The 21321-nt window shown below is 38.8% G+C and overlaps 2 protein-coding genes across 4 annotated transcripts; both read left to right on the plus strand.

Annotated features, from left to right (window-relative positions):
* Positions 1-605: 605 nt before the first annotated feature.
* On the plus strand, positions 606-5789 carry LOC149001274 (eukaryotic translation initiation factor 4E-1-like). The gene is made up of 5 exons (XM_089137678.1): positions 606-1081; positions 2740-2905; positions 3102-3227; positions 5339-5404; positions 5495-5789. Exons 1-5 carry the CDS (start codon positions 798-800, stop codon positions 5543-5545), a joined length of 693 nt encoding a protein of 230 aa, XP_088993804.1. The 5' UTR covers positions 606-797; the 3' UTR covers positions 5546-5789.
* A 2149-nt stretch (positions 5790-7938) lies between these two features.
* Positions 7939-16661, plus strand: LOC149001275 (large ribosomal subunit protein bL21m-like). 3 transcript variants are annotated; one of them, XM_089137208.1, is made up of 7 exons: positions 7939-8114; positions 8305-8450; positions 9503-10084; positions 10200-10280; positions 14736-14837; positions 15592-15666; positions 15756-16661. In XM_089137208.1, exons 3-7 carry the CDS (start codon positions 9602-9604, stop codon positions 15897-15899), a joined length of 885 nt encoding a protein of 294 aa, XP_088993334.1. In that variant the 5' UTR covers positions 7939-8114; positions 8305-8450; positions 9503-9601; the 3' UTR covers positions 15900-16661. The 3 variants fall into 3 exon arrangements, with proteins under 3 accessions (XP_088993334.1, XP_088993333.1, XP_088993332.1); XM_089137207.1 differs by having other exon boundaries at positions 8305-8435; XM_089137206.1 differs by having other exon boundaries at positions 8305-8415.
* Positions 16662-21321: the final 4660 nt, after the last annotated feature.

Consider the following 21321-nt stretch of genomic DNA (forward strand, 5'->3'; position numbering starts at 1 on the left):
AAAGGGTATGTTGGGCTTTAATAATTTAAGTTTTAACTATTATATTTTGGTTTTTAATAATTATTTTAATTGAAGAAAATTTAGTAGTTAATTGTTAGTGTAATTTAGGGTTTAAAATAAAAAAAACATTTTTAGCCAATGGTAGTTTAGGATTTTAGAAAATATTTAACGGTAAAAGTTAAATTTAATCAAGAAAGTTAATAGAGGGGAGGTATTTGATATATTTGTTAGATAAGAGGGGATGTAAGTGACATTATCGAGTTAAGAGGGGGTGTAAATGCTATTTGTCCAGCTAAGAGGGGAGGTAATTGATATTTACTCGATATTATTTGAATCCATTCGAATATAATAGGATGCGGATATGGTATTACCACTATCCAACCCGAATCAGATCCCTTTTCGCCCATAGTATGGAGTATACCCAGGACGATTCATTTGATCCCTAGCCCTATTTGAAATCAGGGAGCCGATCCACCCAATTGGTTCGATTAGAGTCGGGGAACCGATTTTTATTCTTAGAAGTTAGAAGTTAGAACTTAGAACAATGTCCGAGACCAAACGGATGGGTTCTCAATCTAACTAGATATAAATGGCTGGTCTCAGAAACCAAACATGACCAACGATTTGGGCCAGCTAGATATCACCAGACCTAAAGGCATAGAGGGTTCCTCCTTTGTCTGTTGTTCGAAAGTGGTCTGTCTGTTAAGCTTTCTGGAACGGAAAAACAAATCTAAAGAAGAAGAAGAAGAAGAAGAAGAAGAATAAAGAAGAAAGAAGAAGAAGGAGAAGCTGAAAAGATGACGGAGGAATCAGAGAATATGAAAGCTGGACTAGGGTCTAAAGCTGCAGAAGAAGAGAATGATGGGGCCGTCGTAGGTGGTGGTGCTGGTGGGGAAGAACCTGAGGAAGGAGAGATCGTGGGGGAAGATTCTTCTTCGACGCCAGTGGCACCGCAAAGTCACCCTTTGGAGAATTCGTGGACCTTCTGGTTCGACAATCCTTCATCCAAATCCAAGCAGGTTTCCTGGGGTGCCTCAATTCGTCCCATCCACACTTTTTCCACCGTTGAGGAGTTTTGGAGGTACCCTTCTTTCATCTTCTCTCTCCCATATCGTTTTTATTTTCTTTGGTTAATTCATTCGTAATACCAATCCTTTTTTATCCGGCCGACCCCAATATTATGGAAGAAAGGAAATCGTAGTTTCTTTGTGAGGAAGAAATGTTCAGTAATCATTTCACGATCAAGAAATATCGCTTGAATTATTTTTCATGAATTGATAGTAGGATCAGGAACTAATTTATGACTCAGCTAGGTATCAAATCGATCAGTTATTTATGTATTATTTTGTTTTCTTTCTATTTTTTCCTCCTGAGCTCGCAGGTATGTTTTAGTATCTTCTCTCCCCCCCCCCCCCCCCCCCGGCGCGCTGTAGCTTTTATTGATCGAACCTAATTTTCTTAAGAAAATTGTATTTGCAACTGGGTTTCGAAATGATCTAGAGGTTCACAACTGGGTTGTGGATGATCTGTAGGTCTTTTATATGGAATAATACATAAGCTGATGTGCTGCCTTTTTTGATATTGAATTTCATAAGTTGTTGATTTCCATCTTTGTCAAGATTTACAAGATCAGTAGAAAATTCATTGCTAAACGTTGTAATGAAGCTCTATTTTGTCTGATTGATGCTCAAATATTCTACCGTTTCATAGTTTGTCAGTGGCCTTACAACTAATGCAAGTTCTTGATAGGATATTTAACACATGTCTACTATTGCTACGCTTAGCAGGACAGAAGTATTGGTGTATGTTATTACATCATTTTACTGAACTCGGAGGGAAAGCATTAGTTGGATGAATGATGACCTTGTTTGGTAATTGGTATGTGGTCATAAGGGGGCTGCCCCTATGTGTGTGTGTTATTTTAACTGAGTTGAGACAACAAAATTTTATTTCATATTTCAAATACATGTGCCCTTGCATAACTACAAAGAATTCTCAAATGAAGGAGGATCCCCATACATTTGGTAGATTAGTTCTGTTGACTGCTGTAGGATACTAGGATTAACCTGTTTAAGCATGGTGCACATGGTGCTTCTTTGTTTGATAAGAAGAATCTCGATCTTTAAAGTTCTTCCCTGAAACAATTACCTGCTCTCTTTTTTTTTTTTTGGTTGTTGTTGTTGGAGAGGTGTGAGGGGAGTCAACACATATGAAGGGCACTCAGAAACTCTCTTTTGACATTATTAGAAAAAGAAAAAAGATGAGGTTCCTATTCTGCTAAAAAGATCTAGAGTTGTAAGTACAACTTTTGAGAGTGCATTTGGACTAGATGTGGTAAATGGAAGTGCTAAACACAAGCTTAGCTACTCTGTCACAAAATGAAGAATCTCCAGAAGTCATGGCATCCCAGATCTGTTCATGCTAAAATGCATAACCATTGGTCTATGGACTAACTATGACAAGATGGCCAGTCCCACATGGGTGTAGATCATTTATTTGTACTTGAACTGCATTATATAGAGAGTGTACACTTTGGGCTCCCAGTTTTTTCCTGCTGTCTTTTCTCGTTCAATTTTAAGTTGAATATGACTTTGCAATAGCTTCTTTGGCAACTTAATTTTCTGCACTGGCAAAGATTGCTGAAATATCTCACTCTCCAGCAAACAATGTCTTTCTTCCAATTTTAGGTTTTCATTTTTCATAATCGTGACAAATTTATTTCATTTATTCTGCTTTCAGCCTTTACAATAATATTCATCATCCAAGCAAGTTCGGTGTGGGAGCAGACTTTTACTGTTTCAAGCACAAGATAGAGCCAAAATGGGAGGACCCTATTTGTGCTAATGGTGGGAGATGGACAATAACCTTTCCTAGAGGGAAGTCTGATACGTCATGGTTGTACACAGTATGCTTCTGCTTTTAGTAAAGTTTTTATTTTTTTCCTTCTTTTTTCTGTTATGGGTGGCTTCAGACATTCCATATGGAGTTGTACTTCCTTTCTGATTTTTTTTTTGATAGGAGTGGCTTCTTGTTAGGGGAAAGAAATCCGATTGTCACATTATCTCTATATAATTTATTATTTTCTATGCCAAATTTTCTAGTTGCTGGCAATGATTGGTGAGCAGTTTGACCATGGTGATGAAATCTGTGGAGCTGTTGTTAATGTCCGAGGGAAGCAGGACAGGATCTATCTATGGACTAAGAATGCTTCACATGAAGCTGCTCAGGTAAGTTAATTACTTTTTAGTGGTATTGCATTCATAGATGCTCTATCAAATATTTGTTAGTCTCTCTATCTTATCTTTTGGATTAATATGATATAGTTTTAGTTGAACGATAACAGAAAATGCCTTTCTTAGTTGGTAGCATATTTGAATTGGATAAAGTGTCTATGGATACAATCAATAGCCTTCTATTGGGTGGGCTGATAAAATTTATAGTTTTGGTGAAATTTGCAAGCTGCCTGCACAATTTCACACCTTACCATTTTGCAAGAAAATTAATCAAACATTTGAGCATATCCGTATTATAAAAGGCTCTTGACCAATTTAACCGGTCAAATTCAAACAAAAAATGATGCAGGAGCAATTTCTTGAGTTGGCTGATTTGTTGAGGGCCCAACCTGAACCAGGCACTCTCTCCTCCTCCTTCTATATCTTCCTTCAATCCCATGCACCTTGGTGCTGCATGCTAGCATACCACTTATAGGTGGTGTGCCTGTCCCTCTCCCTTATTTTATTAATTTCCTAGTTTGTCTAGTGTCTAATTAGATATTGTTTCTTTTAAATGTGCTTGTAATACAATTCAACTTTTTTCCTACAGTCCAACTAGTGGTTTCGACTGAGATATCTTGGTTTCCAAGTTGGACACAAGATGACCATGTGCTCCAATTTCAACCAAACCAGTTTCAGCAGTTTTGAGTAGCATTCAGATGTCGAGTTTTACCCAAAAATACCTGTTTTGGACCTGGTTTCTACCAAATTTCAGTTTCTAACTAGTCAAGATTTGGTCAGCACTGGATTTTTTTATTCTTGCTTAGGATGTCTTTAGTGTTGTCTGATCCTTGTGAAATTGATTCTCTTTTTGGCAATCTAGCTGCTTTCTATTTGTATAATGATTGGTATGGTTCATTTCTAGCTTTTGTGTGTTTGGGTTTTGTATATTTTATGTTATACAGAATATTTAATGTTAACTTAGGTTGTGATATGAGATGCTTGGTTTTGAAGATGGTTTCCCCCCTAGTATGTGCAACCTGGAATTTACGTATAATATAATGTTATTTCTTGGCTGAGGTTGAAACCAGGGTACCATAACATTGCAAACACCAAACACCCAAGCCCAGTTCTCCCTGAGCTACCCATGACCCAGCTAGTTGTGGGCTTTGAACATTTTGATTTGAGTTTGGCTCTGGCTGGGCTGGGGAGTATAACATCTGAGGGATGTTGAGGTTGCTTCAGCTGTACTGCCAGCTTGCTTAACTCGTGTGGCATCGACTCTGTGCCAACCCGTAGCAGTCTGATTATTCTCCTTTGGACTAGTGCTTATGCGTTTTACGCAGGTATAAAAAGTAGCTTTTAAGTGCCCTCCTCTAGGACTTGAACAATTTCCTGTCTTTGGAATGTTGTTTCCATCACTAACATAGCATTTGTTGATATGCTGCATCGAGAGCTATTCCCTTGACATTGCGCTATCATAATATCCTGTTAGTCTGAGGCCTTTCCAAGTTGTGTGAACAAGAACATTGAAAATTCCCGGTGGATAAAGTTTTGGTGTCATGCAATGGATATGGGGGTGCTAGACCAGATTTTATTGGCTACTTCATAATTAAAGATCATTTGGACTAGTCATAATGTCCCCCCTTGATTATCAGGTTGCCATTGTATATGTACTGCTCATTCAATTTTCTGACCAGAGGGATGATAGTATCTTAACTTGAGTACATGCTCAATTTTTTGGATGTGTGTATTTGATGATGCACTTCTATTTTGGTTTTCTACACTGCAGCAGACCCCATTTAGTTGGGACCAGGCTTGTTGTTGTTGTCGTTGCTGTACACTGCTGCTGCAGCATCAGTATCTCTGTGCTTCTGCTGCCCTTCTAGGGAAATGCTCAATTACTTTTTCCTGCAGCAAGTACTTTATTTATTTACAAAAAGTCTGGAGAGTCATTTTCCTTTATTTAAACATCATTTGATTGGGAAATAATTTCCGTAGTGTTTTTGATGGCTTACAAGTCGGCTGCTCAAGGTCATTGTTACCCTGAGTGAGTCAATATTGCTGGTGGCTTGTCTGTAATGATTGCATTATCCTGATCTTATTGCCTGCCTTTTTGTTTGCAGATTAGCATTGGGAAGCAGTGGAAGGAGTTTCTTGATTATAATGACAATATAAGCTTCATCTGTCATGTAAGATTCCACAATTTGAATTTGTTGACACATGCATTTCTGTTGCATTGAAAATTGAATGGGTATGATGTGTTGAATGCCTAATTTCAGGATGACGCCAAGAAGCATGACAGGATGGCAAAAAGTCGCTTTACTGTATGAGTAGAAGCTATTCTACTCTGAGGACCAAGCAAATACAGAAAGTTAACTAATTAGCGCCTATACTATGTAGATTTGCCTTTTAGGGCTTTGCTTGCATTTTCTCTGGTATTGGCGAATTTGCAATTAAGAACTCTTTTTCTCTTTTTAGTTTTTGGTTCTGGAACTAATTTCATTGGCAGTAGGTAGGAATTCCTCTGTTCTAGTGACAATGAGTTTGCACATGTATTTTGTAGATGGGTTTGAAGTGTCATGTCATTACTCCTTCCGTCTCCCCATCCCACCAAAAATTAAGGAAGAAGAGGAGGTGATAACAATAAATGTGAAGATGGGTTCCCTACCTGATACTGATAGATAGGGGCCCCTAATCAGGGCTGTATTCCCATTCGGGGTCCTGTAGAGGTGGGTCTGGAGTTGGTCGGTTTAAGTCTTGATGTCTGCTTCCATGTTGCGCAAGGAATGTTCTGTGATAGAAAGGAATTTGTCGAGCTTTGTTATTATCATGTCCGTTGAAGCGAGAGCCAGTTTCGGTAGCGTTCAGTTCTAGGTCAAACCTTCCAGGCATCAAACGTTAACATGTGATTGCGGTGCCGGAACCGGTCAAACTGGGTTAGGCAACATAGGAAGCAGGCATCCATTTGACTACCAAGTACCGACCACGATTGGTGTAGGAACAAAGTTGAGCTGGATTGAGCTTTTCTCCAGTTCATTGATGACTTCGCCCCTCGGCATTTGCAATCTTTTTTTATATTTTGGTTGGAAAAGGGGATGCAATATTGTCAACTTTGCGACTCTGGTTGTGCAATGTTCGGACTTTAGAGTACGACCTATGCAAGCATTAGTCCTATGAATTTTTTTAACTGAGGTTCATTCGGGCCAGTTTGCAAGCACCACGATTTACTTCTTCGGGGGGAGTTTTATATTAATGCCGCCGAGTGGGTGCGAATCCAAGACCTCCCCTAGGGAAATTGGGTCTTATGAACTACTTGCTCAAGTACTAGTCCTATTAGCGTAATTGCATCGGAGACTTGGTATAATTCACGGAAATTGGTAGCAATCTCATGTCTAAGTCAAAGAGCAGTAGAGAGACAATAAAACTCGAAGAAACACTAAAAATGGCGGACAATGGAGGAATAGAGAGGATTTTAATAATCGAAAGCAGTAGAGCCGTAGAGAGGATTTTAATAATCGAAAGCAATAGAGCCGCTGAACGATTAGGTCGCCATGGCTTAGGGACTTCACTTGTAAATTTAAAAAAATTTAAACCTTTGAATGTAAAATTAAAAATTTTAGATTTACATATATGTCCCACAAGTTTTATTACAGCCGTCCGATCTAAGTTTTCATACGTGGCAAAATCTTGACCAACAGCAGCTGGCTGTAGTTAAGGGTGTCGATTCCGTACCGAAACAACCGTTTAAACTGCAACGTACAGAACTGTTTTAAAATTCAAACGGTTTGTACTTAAAGAATTTGGTAATTCGGTACGGTACGGTTTCGGTATAGAATACCATTTTCATACCGTATAACTATAACCTTAAATCCTAATATTCTAACTTTCCTCTGTTGTTCTTGTTATTCACACTCGAAGAGAAGAACAAAGAGCAGAGCAGCAAGACTGATGCGGTGAATGGTAATGCCTCTTGAGTCTCGGTCTTCCTGACTTCCTTCAATCCTTCCTCTCATTCTTCCTTCTCAAATCTGAAATCTACTAGGGAAGACAAGGAAAGGACAATAAACTCTCTCTTTGGATCTTGGCAACCATGCATGGACGAAAAATCCTGACTTCCTTCAATCCTTCCTCTCATTCTTCCTTCTCAAATCTGAAATCTACTAGGGAAGACAAGGAAAGGACAATAAACTCTCTCTTTGGATCTTGGCAACCATGCATGGACGAAAAATTTCCTGTGAAGATGGGTAGCCATGCCAGCAAGCCATCAGTCTTTGTTTAATTGAATGTTCCCAAGTGAAGATTTAGATTAATTCGTCTCCATCTGTGTCTTTGTTTCATCATTTCGATCATTTCCATCTAGGCAAGCGTAGGTAATTCATTTTATCTTTTTCTTCAGTCGTTTATGTTACCATTTTTGGGTTTGGGTTCGGGTTGAAGCCCAAATCTCATGTTACTTCCCACTAAAGGTCAAGTATGGACCGGAACCGCATAACTGTACAGAACCGTGCCACCTAATACCGGACAGTTCAAAATTCGGTACGGTACTGAACGAACTGAATATGTACCGGTTTCAGGCTTTCAGCTTCACATACGACGGTACAGACCGGAACAGAACCGAATTCGTCTACCGGCGGTATGTACCGCTAGTGCCGATTCCCGTACCGAAATTCATGGTTAATTTATTGTAATTTGTGATTTTGTTCTTCCAGCTTAGTTTGCCCTACCTGCGATTCTTTCCCAATCTCTCATTCACTGCCTTCACTCTTCAGACTATTGAGTCACTCTTCAGTGTATTCACTCATCCTCTCAATCTCTCATCGTCTTCGTCTCACTCTCACTCAGGAACCACCACCGGTGGGTTGGAGAAGCTCCGGTCCAGAGTCTCTAAACGAATTTCGGGTAAGTTTCTCAAGTTTTTTTTTGGATAAATTTCTCAAGATCTCTGTTAAGTGTTAATCTATCATTTTCTTGCTCTCGAATTTGTTTCTCTGATTAATCTCTTGACGTTGTTGATCCCAAATTGTTTGAGGAAGATCTTGGGTGATTGGGCTCTTACGAATGATAGAATTTTCTTGAATGTGATATACAGTTCCTTTGTGAAGAAGTATGCAGCAAGGCTTGAATTGCAATCAGATTCTCGGAAAAGGGCTGCGGTTACAGAGTTTGTGAGACAACAGACAGCTGAGATTGCAGGTCAACGGTGAGCAACCCAATTGTACAGTAAGTCAAGAAAATGTCAGTAACAGCAATGACCTGTAGCAGCCAGAATAAAAAGGTTTTTGAAAACATAGTTGCAAATTTTAGGCAATCTAATTATAGAAAAGAATTCGCTTGTTTTTTTCTGATAAAAAATTGCTGTTCTTGGTTTTATTAGGTCCTGTCTATAGTTGTATGTTACTTCCTGAAGGGGATATTGTAAATATTGTCTTGTTAATTGAGTTAAATATTGATGTATTCTCATGTGATTTTGTTTGCCTATGTCTGAAATCATTGGTTTTATTTTCTCTTTTTTGCCTCCTTTTTTTCTCCCTCTCGTATTTTCTTGTTAATTGGTACTTGGTATTCTCCCTCTTGAATTCTTCTCTGCTCTTCCTTTTCTGGGTTTTTATGTAAAATGTAAGCTGGAACTCACCAAGGGAGCCTATCATCGTCAACTTCAACGGCTCATCTTTAGTTCTCTTCTCTTACAAGATTCTCCTCCTATCAGCAAAACCCATGTCTTGGGTTGGTTCAACTTCAGTGTTAGATCAGTGGCTGAACCTTATTTCTTGTAAATTGTAATTTCATTTCGGTTTGTCTGCTTCTTTTGTTATCTTCATCCTTGTTTACGGTGCTTGAATTTAACAGTTTCTCAATCTCATGGGTTGAAAAAGAAATTTCATTTCAGTTTCAAATGACCAGACTTGCAGTGGTGCGTGAAATCGGTTTTGTACCGAAACCGTAGCGGACCGCACTAGAAACCGTGTTTAAACCATTTTCCCATACCGATTTTGTACCAAAATTGTATGGGATCGTTTTTGTAAATACCGAACCATATCGTACCGTTTAGATTTGGTACGGTACGGTTCTGGTTTTCGATATTCAAAGTTGGTACCGTACTGAATTGTTGATACCGTACTGGTTGACACCCTTACTTCGCAGTGTTTTTTTTCAACTTTCAAGGGATTTCACCCAATTAGTACTTTCCACTCTCGATTCTTTGTACTATGAAGGTTTTAATTGATGAAAGCCCTTGTTTGGTTTTATTTCGTCTGTTCTGTTGTCAATTTTTTTCTTTCTTCTTGCAGCTGCTGCCGCAAATTAAAATCCCATTGCTGCTAAGCCGTCAACTGTTTGCCCGAAACGCTGAAAACTGAGGAAGAGGCACCACTGAGAAGAGGTCATTCATGGCGAATAGGAGATGCCTCAGTACTATCGCTCGCCGTTGCTTATTCTCCAATGCTTCCCTTCAGAGCCTCAGGACTTCACCTCATCTCCTCACACTTGCAGCAGCGGAACCTCTTTCGGTTGGTCCAACTTCCTACTTCCATGACATCCGTGACTTTGGTTCCACTTTTGTGACTCAATCCAGATTTCTTAGGCATTTTTCATCCGGAAGGAGAGGTCCTGATGGCGATGATGAAGACGATGTGGATGATGATGGAGGTGAAGTGGATGAGGATGAGGATGAAGAAGAAATGGGAGAATTCAGTGATGGAGATAATGAACCAGAGGGAAATGTTCCGGTGTCGAATTGCACTGTGAGTAGATCCTACTCATTGGAAGAGAAGGAGGTGGAAGCCGCCACGATTGGGTACAAGGTGATTGGCCCTCTCGATCCTTTAGATCGACCCTTTAAGCCGTGGGAGGAGGCTTTTGCCGTTATTCAGGTTTGCTCTGTGTTTCATCTGCTGGCTAATATTAAATATGGCGAAACATGCTACAAATTTTGGAGTTCTCCTATCGTCTAAAAATTGCTTTGGCTTTTCTTCCCCCTGCCCGTAGATTGGTTCTCACCAGTTTAAAGTGAGCAATGGGGATACTATTTATACCGAGAGGTTGAAATTCTGTGAGGTCAATGACAAGGTATGTTGCACTATTATTTATTCTGAATGGGTATTTGGCATTTAAAGTGTATCTATACAATTGTAGCTGTCATTTTTTTGGGGGTGCGGGGGGTTTAAGGTTGTACCTGTCATTTCAATTCTGAAATTGTTCTCACTCTCATGGTTCATAGGCTTAAATGTCTTGTATGGTTTACCTTGTCAAGGGATGTCCACTAAAATCAACGGAAAAAAAAACTTATTGTAATATTACCTGTAATAAAGGCTTTACTTTGATGCCAAAAAAGGACCTTTGCCTGCTGCAAGTCCTGCCATGTAGTGAGCCTGGTGGAGCTTGAGTTGGTCCTATCCTTGGACAATATTTGCATATGGCCCCCTCCTCAAATAAAACCAGGTCTTCATGCTACCAGACGAACACTCAATGGAATTACTTACCATACTTTTTTTAAGATAGAATGGTCTCTAGTGTGGTTAATCTGATGTATGCCTCTATATTCTTCCCCATTGCACAATAAGAATCACTGCATCAATCTCTTGGAAGGGAAGGAATGAGAAGTGTGGCTATGCCCTGTCTGATTCTCATACTTCCACTTTTGGGGGGGGATCTTGATTTACTTAAATTGTACTTTAAGTTACTGTCTCAGTTTGTGCTTTTGGTGTGATTGTTGCATTATACAACCTCCCATTGCCACATTCTGAGGTTGCTCCTTTAAGTTGATGCTTTGAGTGATTGGTGCAGGAAAAGCCTTCATCAGTTGAACTTTGTCATTATTTTTTCCCCACATATTCCACATCCGTATGCATTAGATATTGCTGCTTTACTTGCCATTATCTGGAATTTTTGTGTGTCAATAAATAGTCAGTAGTGAAGTAAATACTGTACTGAAGATTTGCTGTTGCATGAAAGAATCATTTTAGAATCATTTGACTTGCTTTTGTTAGTGATTTAAACCAAATTAGTGATCACAAAGGGGGTGGGCCTTGGCGCAACGGTTGGTGGAGCACAATTGTAGCCTGAGGTCAAGACATCAAAACAGCCTGTCAGCAAAAATTGTTGGGTTAACGCTGTGTAAGAAAATTGCCCCCCAGGACTCTGCTTGCACGGAAGCCTTTAGCACTGGTTTCGCCCTTTATATTTTAGTGGTCTGCCTAAACATTCACCAGTGCTGTCAAGTTTTATTTATTATCGAAGTTGTTATAAATGATAAGTATGTTTTATGCAAAATCAATCTATATATATTAGATGCACTAACTCTCCTCAAAAGAGATCTGAGCATATTTAATATTTCTCTATCGTAAGATAATGGTGAATTGCAGAAATCTCATCTTATAATTGGAAATGGTAAGTGGTGCTGATCTTTCAACATTTTGTGTTGGATATTTGGGAACATACCATCGTTCTTTGTGATGTGTTAATTATAATTGTTCTTGGGATATGAATGTCAGGCTAATTTCACCCTGTGGGATAGCTGGTAGGGTTCAAAATGTGCTTGTAGATTTAGTTAGTTATTTTCATGGGGTCCTGATGCGGTTACTTAGTCCACTGTGATTAAAATAAGCATTATTCCAGTCAATTGGTAGTCATTATTTTCTTTTCCTATAGCAGTCCATAACTAGGAGTTTCTTTCAAACTCTACTGTACTCACAGAATTTGGTTAGGAGACTTCCTCTCCCCTCCCCCCCTCCTTTTGCTTTCTGTTATACATGTAATTGAATCTGTCAACATAGTGCTCCTGAATGTGGATTAAAAGTTGGCAATTGGTGTTGCTGCTAAGAGCTGCAAGTGTGGAAGGGTTGTGGTTCCTTCTCCTCTGTTCCCCTTCATGATGCCGGTCTTCTACATTCTAATCTCCTTTGATTTTCTCTTCCTTCTCCCCTTCTTGTCTATTCAGCTTCTGCCTTCTTGTTGACATATCTGTGATCTGGTGGGACTTCGCTTGGTAAGAGAGAACTTGATCTCTCTCAAGAAAGTACCATCAGTTATGGTAAGTGATACTGCTGTGGTTCATCCCTTAACTAGCAATCTACTTAGTTATTAGTGTTCCCTTGCTAAGTGATCCTGCTGAGGTTGACACCACCTCCCCTAGTTTGGTTGATGATTAATAGGCCGCAATCACATATTTCGAAAAGAGAGTGGGGTCTGGCACTGCAGCTTGAACAAATCCTGTATTCCGGTCATAGTAGAAGATCTTGACCAAATGGATCTTTGAAGGGTCAACCTTGGTATGCTTGACAACGGAGGGTCTGAAATGTTAAAAGGCAGTAGACCCTGTAGGTATGCTAGAAACACAGCTTCTTCTTTTCTCTCTCTTCTTCTTCTTCTTCTTTTTTGTGTGTGTGTGTGTGTTGGGTAATGGTACTAGAAGCATAGCATAAATCTCATATAATATGCAGCCTTCAAAGTGGATGGTGATGGCAACAATTTAATTTCCTAGATACAAGGACTGTTTTGGTTTCAGGCTCAGCGTAGGAAGGTAGAGGAGAGAGAAAACAAGCAGTCAGTGTACATGGAGGTGGAAAAACTGAGGGAGAGAGGCTAGGTTTGGTGTTATCTTGAGGAGTAAGTTTCCTGTCTTGATTCTGAAGCCTTGCAGAAAGGAGTATACAAAGTGGGTTTCCCTGTTATTAATCGGTTTGCAATCCATGTTCCATATCTAATGTTGGATTAACCATGACCTAGGAATGTCCTTCCTGAGAACAGAGATCAAGCTATCTGATCTATAAAATTTTGAACCTTCAAGAGAATTAGGATATGTGCCACAGGCGGCAGATGAAACTAGAGTGATCTTGGAAGACAGGTTTCTCTTGGTGTTCTGATGATAAAGAAGCAAGAGCCATCTGCATGCGAGCGTCAACCCTAACTATTTTGGATATGTTGGGCACAAAGTTGATACACCTTAGATGCCAAATTTCCAAGCTCAGCATACCTGCAGTGCACCTCACCCTTACCCTAATACCTTAGTGAAAACCAAATAGTGGTTCCATTGGGTCAGAAGGTGCAGTTCTGGCCTTTGGGCTCCTGACAACTGCTTCATTGTTTACTGAGTTTGTTTCATTTGAAATCTTTCTTGATTGGTTCTACATCCATATCTTGTTCTTTCTTGGATCCTTGCTTGCTTCTTCATCTCCCCACTCCTTGAACTTGCAAAAGAGTCTGATATTTTGGGATGCTTCAGTAATCATAGTTGTCAAGGCACTAGGTTTTCAGCTCTTAAGCATCGCCTGAGCAATCCCCTAAGTGGTATGAATTGCATTTAAATTTTGTTTTTCTAATTAGTAATAGTTTAATAGGTTCACAACTTCCAACATGATGGCATATAAAACATAATTACAGCCTTTAATCACTGATATCACAGATCTATATTCACAACATGACGACATGAAAACAGAATTTTAAATATTAAGGGAAAAAAGGCTGTTAACGACTTGAATCCTAGATTTACAATTCACGACATGATGACATAAAACGATGGGGCTTGGGAAAAGGAGAAATGGGAAAAAAGGTTAGGAGTATGTGGAAGATAATAGGGCGGGGGAAAAAGGATCAGAAAAGAAAATTATTTACTCTGAGTATGTAGAAATCAGTTTCCTAAAAAGATTGGGAGAAAAATAAGTTAGCTCCTTAGTTTAAGGCATACGAAGGTGTCCCTTAGGATGCTAAAGCGATGCTTTATTAACCAAAGCAGATGTTTTTTGGCTTTGAAAAAGACATACAATTGCTTTGCACCTTAATTGCTTTGTCGCTTTGACAAATATGACCATAATGCAATTGCTAATTGCTGCAAAAGGGTTTATTGCCTGAAACATTTCTATGCTCTTCTTATAAAGTTGTATTGCTCACACGAAAAGCTTATAATTTCCAAATTTCCTTGTTTTCATGAAGCTGGACCTGGCTATAACTAGTTTAACTTGTCAATGCGTTGATTAACCCTTCACTTTTTTCATTATAGTTAGAATGTCAATGATAACAAATATAACTAGCATTTGTGTATTGGTATATCGTTATCTTCAACTTACAGCTGATTTCCCCCCCCTGGATGAATTAATAATTTCATTACCAATACCCTGAAGGGGAAAGAAAGAATGTACACTGGAGAGGTGGGTGGGGAAGGGGGCAAGTCTTCAAGGGGAAGGCACCTAAGTAGTACCTAAACCCTGGATAAGAACAGTAAGCCTGTTCCTTGGGGTGTCTGCAACAGGGGGATGGGGGAGTAACTGTACTCTAGAGGAAACATCAAAATAGATGGCTTTCCAAATCGTGTCCATGGATCTATTACAGTTGATATTATTGTGTTGTATATTGGCCTAGCTATGGTTGATTCATCTGCACACTTGTGGATTTAGAACTGAGTAGCCAACATTTGGTTTTAACATTTCTTATACATTTGTTGCTTTATTTTCTAGATTGTGCCATAATCCTTTTCCCTTCTATATGTTTGTGCACACTGCCATGCTTTCCTGACTTTTTCGGTTGCAGTTGATTCTTAACAAGGTTCTTATGCTTGGATCACGGACCCAAACAATCATAGGCAGGCCTACGTTGCCAGAGGCGGCTGTTCATGCAGTTGTTGAAGAGCATGTAAGAAACATGGATTTGTTTCCTTTTGTGTAGATTGCTTGCAATACTTGTCCATTATAATTTTTGTAAAAAGAGCATGCACTTATGAAAGCTATCAAAAGTTAATCAAGCTTCATAAAATAATTGAATGCACTGCAAAGTGATTAGTTAATTAACGTTAAATGCTCCCATTTGGTAGAGAGTTGTTTTAGGCAGTGCAATATGATTTCCATGAGTTAGGGAAGATGACAGCTTATTGATTTGGTGACACGTTTGGTAACGTACCTGTGTCGTGGAAATTTTGATTTACACTTAATTAATTAGAAACAATTAAATTTGTTGCAGCTGCATCTCAAATTATATAATGGAATGTGACCAAGGTGCTGCAATCTAGGTTGCAGAAGAGATCTATCGTAGTTGTTTCCCCCCAAATAGGGGAGGTGTCCTTAAAGTGGCATTGCTTCCTCTTTCAACTATCCTGAAGCACCTGTTTAACTGGATAGTCCTTATGGCTAGGGGTCTGTTCACTCATCTGTGATCTACTTGCCCTCATAAGGAAAAGAATTTGATTTTTTATGTATGAGCTGCCGGTTGGGAAATCATCCTCTATGTTCCTTTGTTTTCATCTTCTTTTCATGAGTTCATAATGAGTCTAACTTACTGAGCTTTGTGGCTTTCCCTGCCCTCTAATTAGATCTGTCTAGTGCATGGAATTGCTTGAACCATGTCATTTTTCTGAAGTTCCATTTCGATCTGTAAACCATCTGTTTTTCAGGCATTGGATGCCAAGGTAATTATATTTAAGAAAAAGAGAAGAAAGAATTATCGTCGGACCAAGGGGCACCGCCAAGTAAGTCAAAGATCTACCCATTAGCTTGTGAATTTTCTTGCCATTTGGTTAGATTCTTGTTTTCATGTAGCTTACGAGTTCCCTTCCAGGAATTGACGAGGCTGAGAATTACTGACATTGAGGGAATTCAGAAACCACAAAAGACAAAGGTTGAAAAGCCAGAAAAGGCAAAAGTTGAGAAACCAGGGAAGGCTGTACTTGAGAAGCCAGAAAAGGAAGCAGTTGCGGCATAAGTGGAACTCTACATCTCTGATTAGCAACATTCCATTTGCTTTTCGTATTGTGGAGTTCTCCATTAGTGATCAGCAGCAACCTCTGCCTTGTTAAAAGTTGCATGAAGTGGACAAAAGGCCAGGCAAAGGATCTACCATCAAACTGGTATCTCAGGAAGATTGTTGCTGGAGGAACTATAAACCAAAGCGGACTGTATTCTATTTTTCTTCAGTATGCTTAAACATTGTGTACTGTGAAAAAGGAAATTTTGTGACTATAAGATCAATGGACGATGAGAACTTTTTCTATTGATCATCGGAACCAAAATTTTGATCTGTTTCCTGGGTAATTTCATTTGGTCCCAGATGCTGTGTTGGCTTTCTCTTGTTGTAGGGTTTTGTAAGCATTCTTTTTGAGTGCCAACAGGTTCTTATTGCATTAATGGTGGTTGAATCGTCATCTCTGTTTTTATGGGATATTAGTAAATGGTGGTGGTCCAACGGTTCAGGTGCTCGCTCAGTGATTAAATTTAAACCCATTAATTAGGGTTACACTTGTACATTGTACGGTGATAGAAGTTCATCGTCCGTGTCCAGATAACACCTACTGATCAAGATGGTGAGAAATGTTCATTTAAAGCAGTTGTAGTATCATATCCCATACATGAAAATGAAAATTTCATCAGATTCAGAGCTAGCATTAGGTCATAGTGCATGCGTGAAGAGCGTCTCAATCAATCAGCTGAAATCAAACAAATACAAGACATTAACGGGTAAATTTGCTAGGTCGATCGATTGCCATCAAAGAGTTTGGCCACTTGGCGGCGAAAAGCTAACATGAAAGAGACGAGCGAGCATTTCGGCTACATTGCCATGTCCACATCTATATGACATCCAACCCATTGGAGAGAGATTTTCTTCAACAAGAAGCCTCTCAAAAGCGCCAACAAGGAAGAATTCTACCGAAAAGAGACTTTCGTTCAAAGTGATGAATCACACACCTCGTTCAGAACAGCCCTTTTTGCTTACTCATAAATTTCAGCAGAATTCCTATTGAAAGGTAATTGCACAAGAAGAGCAATTCTCGTATGGATGACCTCATATACAGAGAGACAGACCTTCATGTGCTCCTAAGACTTGGGCAATGACTTGATGATTGTTGAGACTTGCTCCTCAAACTGACTACCAGAAGGATTTCAGGCGGGGCACTGTCTGCCAGATGGAGTAGTCCATGTGCTCTCTGTGATTCATTTACACCTTTATGGCAGCCGCCTAGGTTAAGACGATGGTACATCTTGATGGAAAACACACTTTCGTCCCACAAAAAATGGATCTGTTGTTCTTCATCATTCACATTTCACACATAAAAAATGCACGAAAATTTTTTTCAAGAAAGCACTATTTTTCATGGATCAACAAATTTCTTGCAAATTAGTCAATCCTAATGGTGTCTAGATTATGATAGAGTTGTATTTGGACAAAAATGAAAAGGAAGAAATATATATATATATATTCATTCAATCAAATGTCATTGGTCATTAACTTATTAATTAGCAGTCTAGGATTCCAACAAAACCTTAGATCTAATCCTATCAGTAACACTACAGACATAATAATACCAATGTTGGTTTTTTTTAATGGAAAAATCAACATCATGAACCAAGTACACCTCGAATCAAATTCATTTATCAATATAAAATGAGGAAGATAAGGATCTTATCCAGATAATCATTTCCTAATAAATTTGCAGCAGAATATAAATAGATCGAACCACCCACGTGTCATCACTCCACAAAATCAAACACCAGTAAATTCTCAATCACGTGGAAAGAGAATAAGATCCGCAACCCCAGAGCCATTGTGGATGAATGGTCAAATGATGAGATCGAGCAAGAAGATGAGAGACCAAGAAAAACCATGCATTTTTTGATCTTCTGTAGTGCTTCTTGGCCCAATGGGTTAAATAATTGTGCAACAGATGGGCCTTCCATGTTCTATTAAATAGGTCAATAACATCCTTCACAACTTGGACTTCTTGATTCGTGGGCTCTAAAGAAGTCACTTTATGATTTGGGTATATTACTTCCATTTCCCACTTAGTATAATTGCATAGAAGAAAGAGAAATGAAAGAGATTAGCAAACAACAAGAAACACAAGCAAGTTTAACATGGTTCAGCTTCACCTTCAAGGTGAAGCTTATATCCACGATCAAATTCCTCCATTCAACTATATTCAGGGGCCGGAGAAGGTTTATTCCATTTAAATTGGGTACAAAAGAGACCGATCGTAATCGGTATTCTTGGTATTGCAGTCCTTGTACAACTCAAACTTGTCTTTTTCATTTTTGAAATTGAGGTTAATTTACTCATTTTTCCTATTAATTTGGGATAAGAGCTTTCCATATTTTTGCCAACACTCCCCCTCCAAGTAGGAGCAAAGACTTTGTCGAAGGTCAACTTGGATAGCATATTCTGAAACACAGTCTTAGGAAGTGCTTTTGTAAACATATCGGCCGGTTGTTCTTCACTTCTAATATATGGTGTCTCAATAGTCTTATCTTGAACTTTATCTTGAATAAAGTGACAATCGATTTCGATGTGTTCGGTTCATTCATGAATAATTGGGTTTGAAGCAATATGGATTACAACTTGATTGTCAAAAAATAATTTCAGAGGATGCTTGAGCTTATAGAAACCTAATTCACTCAACAACAACTTTAACCAAACTAATTCGCTTGTAGTTGATGCATATGTCCCTTAGTAGGGGCATGCATGAATTGACTCACATAGCTAATTGCATAGCTAATATCAGGTCTGATGATGGTTAAGTAAATCAATCGACCTACCAATCTTTAAAAGTGTCCAATATCAAACAATGGTGTAGTTTTGTTGTCGAATTTGTTGTTGTAATCCATGGGAGACTTTCTTAGAGCAACACCTAGCTTGCATGTTTCCTTTAGTAAATTGAGCACATATTTTCCCTGTGAAATGAATATTGTTTTACTTGAATAGGCAATTTCTGCCAATGGAGGGTTAGGAAAACGGTTAAGAATTTGCCTTCTCAGTAGAGTGGTCATGGGTTCAATCATTGGCGGCGTAAATTAAGATTAAGCGAAAATGAACTTAGATAAGATCATTCAAGGCTAAAATTTGTTTTGGAAAAGCCCAACCCAACTCATCCCTATTAGAGCCCCACTTGCTCTTAAGCATCTAAAAATTTAATTCCCTCAAACAAACCATACCTATAACAGCAATGCTACGGACTTCATGATCATGTTGAGACAGAGTCATGAACCATACATCCAAAGAAACTTCAGATCATAGGCTGGCCTGGCATTTAAAGGGAAATATATATATATAGAAACAGTGAAGGTCTTGGGTGTATATTCCTCATATATAGTCAGTCTCCCTTTGGAGCTGCTTCAATTCCTGGGCCAGGGGGAATAGAAACTTTATGAGCATCCTTTTCCAGTGAGCTTGAGTATGCCCATCAACTCAACAACTGGGTGGTGTATTGGAAAAAGTACTAGACTCAAATCATGATGCTAGCAGCAATCTCCAACCCCTCCTGCCAAGTGCCAACAACAAAAATGAAAAATAAAAACCAAAAAAACAATCATGCTAGCAACTTGGATATACTATACCTGAGGGGAGTAGAGTAGGACCCAGTGAGGGAGAGAATGTGAACTCAGAGGAGTTGCTGAGAATATATGCCTGCCCTGAAGTGGACAACCATGTCAACATCAAAGTGAGAGAGAATATGTGGGGAAAATAAAGTACCATGTTTTGGTACTTTTGTTGTCCATTCCATTCTATTTTCAGACTTGTTAGTTACCAAAGGAGTTCATTTGGTATGTATCTTATACCTTTTCCTGCTCTAAGAGGAGCCGCGTTTTTGGCTCATTATTATTATTATTATTAACCCATAAATGTTAAGGTTTGGGAAGGAAAATTCCAGTCAAAATCATTCCTGCATATCAGAACCAAACTAAACCAAACCCACCCTCCACTGTCTCATCAGTCATCATGCACTAATTGGGGTTGAAAAAAGGCATTACTGGTTCTATATGTTACCACCTCAACTGAAAGAATAGGATTTCATGCTTCGAATGAGTTTGGCTGGATTGTGCTTTCCATTCCAAAGGTTCTGCTCTTTACAAATTTTTAATCTGGTTACCTCCAATTGGTTTTGAAAATTTAAGATTAAGATTGATACAGTTGTACAGTAGAGGAAAGGAAATAAACGTATAAATATATAATATATATATATAACAAGAAAGGAATTTGTTCACAAAGCACGCACATATCAAGGGATTCGAGGGGTAGTGCAGAACAATTTGATGCCTACTCATAAGCTCCTCCTCCTCCTCCTAATCACTTACTTAATAATGACTTTGTTCATCGGGATTTAGACTATTAAGGTACCATTCCAAAATGTGAATTTACATGGATTACTATCACAAACGGAGAGAATATCATTTTATCAATTTAAAATTGTTGTTGGGTACTACTACATGGATTGTTTCCTTTCAAAATTTTAGTTTTTTTTCTTTCTTTCTAATGAAGCAGATTCCCCCCCTTCTCACCATAGTCCATACTCCTTCACATTGCCTTATTATGATCTTAAACTAGGAAGAGTAATCAACAAGATATTAAGATGATCATTTTCAGTTAAAAAAAAACTAGTCTTTTTGGTTGATATATCCGATGGAAATCTTGAAAAACAAGTTACCCAAAAAATCAGGGACAGGGAGGCCTTAAAACTCCCAAAAGGCCTTGAGCTGCTTCTCAAGTCAAAAAACACAAAATAAAATAATAATAATAATAATAATAATGGCATCTGAACTAAATTAGATAAAAAGAGAGAAAAGGGAGGAACCCATGTTTTGTGGTTTTGGTTGAAAGGAATAACACAACTCTTCAAGTCTTGACTGGCGAATAAGACCCATGGAAGTTAAACTCATTGGATTCTCAATTAAATGCCATTCCTTGGAATCCTGAAACTTTTCTTTTGCACAAGGGAATTTTTTTCCGTGGTCATTTCTCACTTGTTTTTCGACCAATGACTCGGTGTGTGGTCAACAAACCACAGCCAATGGAAATCTCCCACATTTCAGAGCTTATGATTTGGCTGGTCGGTTCCTGTCATCAATACAACCTCCTCCTCCTTCCTCCCTTTTGCCTTCTGTACTTCAAGATATACCCTCACTTGTTATTGTTACAGGTAACTAACTGTGGTTCTGTTCTCCCCTCGATCTCAAAAAAACTGAGGATTAAGAGAGAGAGAGAGAGAGGAAGTAGGTTTGTTTTGTTTTTTTTTTATGAGAGAGGTGAGGGGTTAGAAGAGAGAAAGAGGTAGTAGTTACTTCTTGTACACTTGTGTAGCTAATAAAGAATAAAAGGCTAGTACTTCACTTGTACCATTGCAAGGAGAACTTTTTTG

This window comes from Hakea prostrata, chromosome 10 (genome assembly GCF_041222555.1).
Source record: "Hakea prostrata isolate BN-2017 chromosome 10, UWA_Hpros_2, whole genome shotgun sequence".
NCBI lineage: Eukaryota > Viridiplantae > Streptophyta > Magnoliopsida > Proteales > Proteaceae > Hakea > Hakea prostrata.

Excerpts from the sequence above, each read along its gene's own strand:
- LOC149001274 (XM_089137678.1), top strand. The coding sequence starts at position 798 with ATGACGGAGGAATCAGAGAATATGAAAGCTGGACTAGGGTCTAAAGCT. Across the intron at positions 2,906-3,101 it reads ATACGTCATGGTTGTACACA|TTGCTGGCAATGATTGGTGA; the intron begins GTATGCTTCTGC and ends CAAATTTTCTAG. Across the intron at positions 3,228-5,338 it reads CTTCACATGAAGCTGCTCAG|ATTAGCATTGGGAAGCAGTG; the intron begins GTAAGTTAATTA and ends TTTTGTTTGCAG.
- LOC149001275 (XM_089137208.1), top strand. The coding sequence starts at position 9,602 with ATGGCGAATAGGAGATGCCTCAGTACTATCGCTCGCCGTTGCTTATTC. Across the intron at positions 10,085-10,199 it reads AGGCTTTTGCCGTTATTCAG|ATTGGTTCTCACCAGTTTAA; the intron begins GTTTGCTCTGTG and ends CCCTGCCCGTAG. Across the intron at positions 15,667-15,755 it reads GGACCAAGGGGCACCGCCAA|GAATTGACGAGGCTGAGAAT; the intron begins GTAAGTCAAAGA and ends GTTCCCTTCCAG.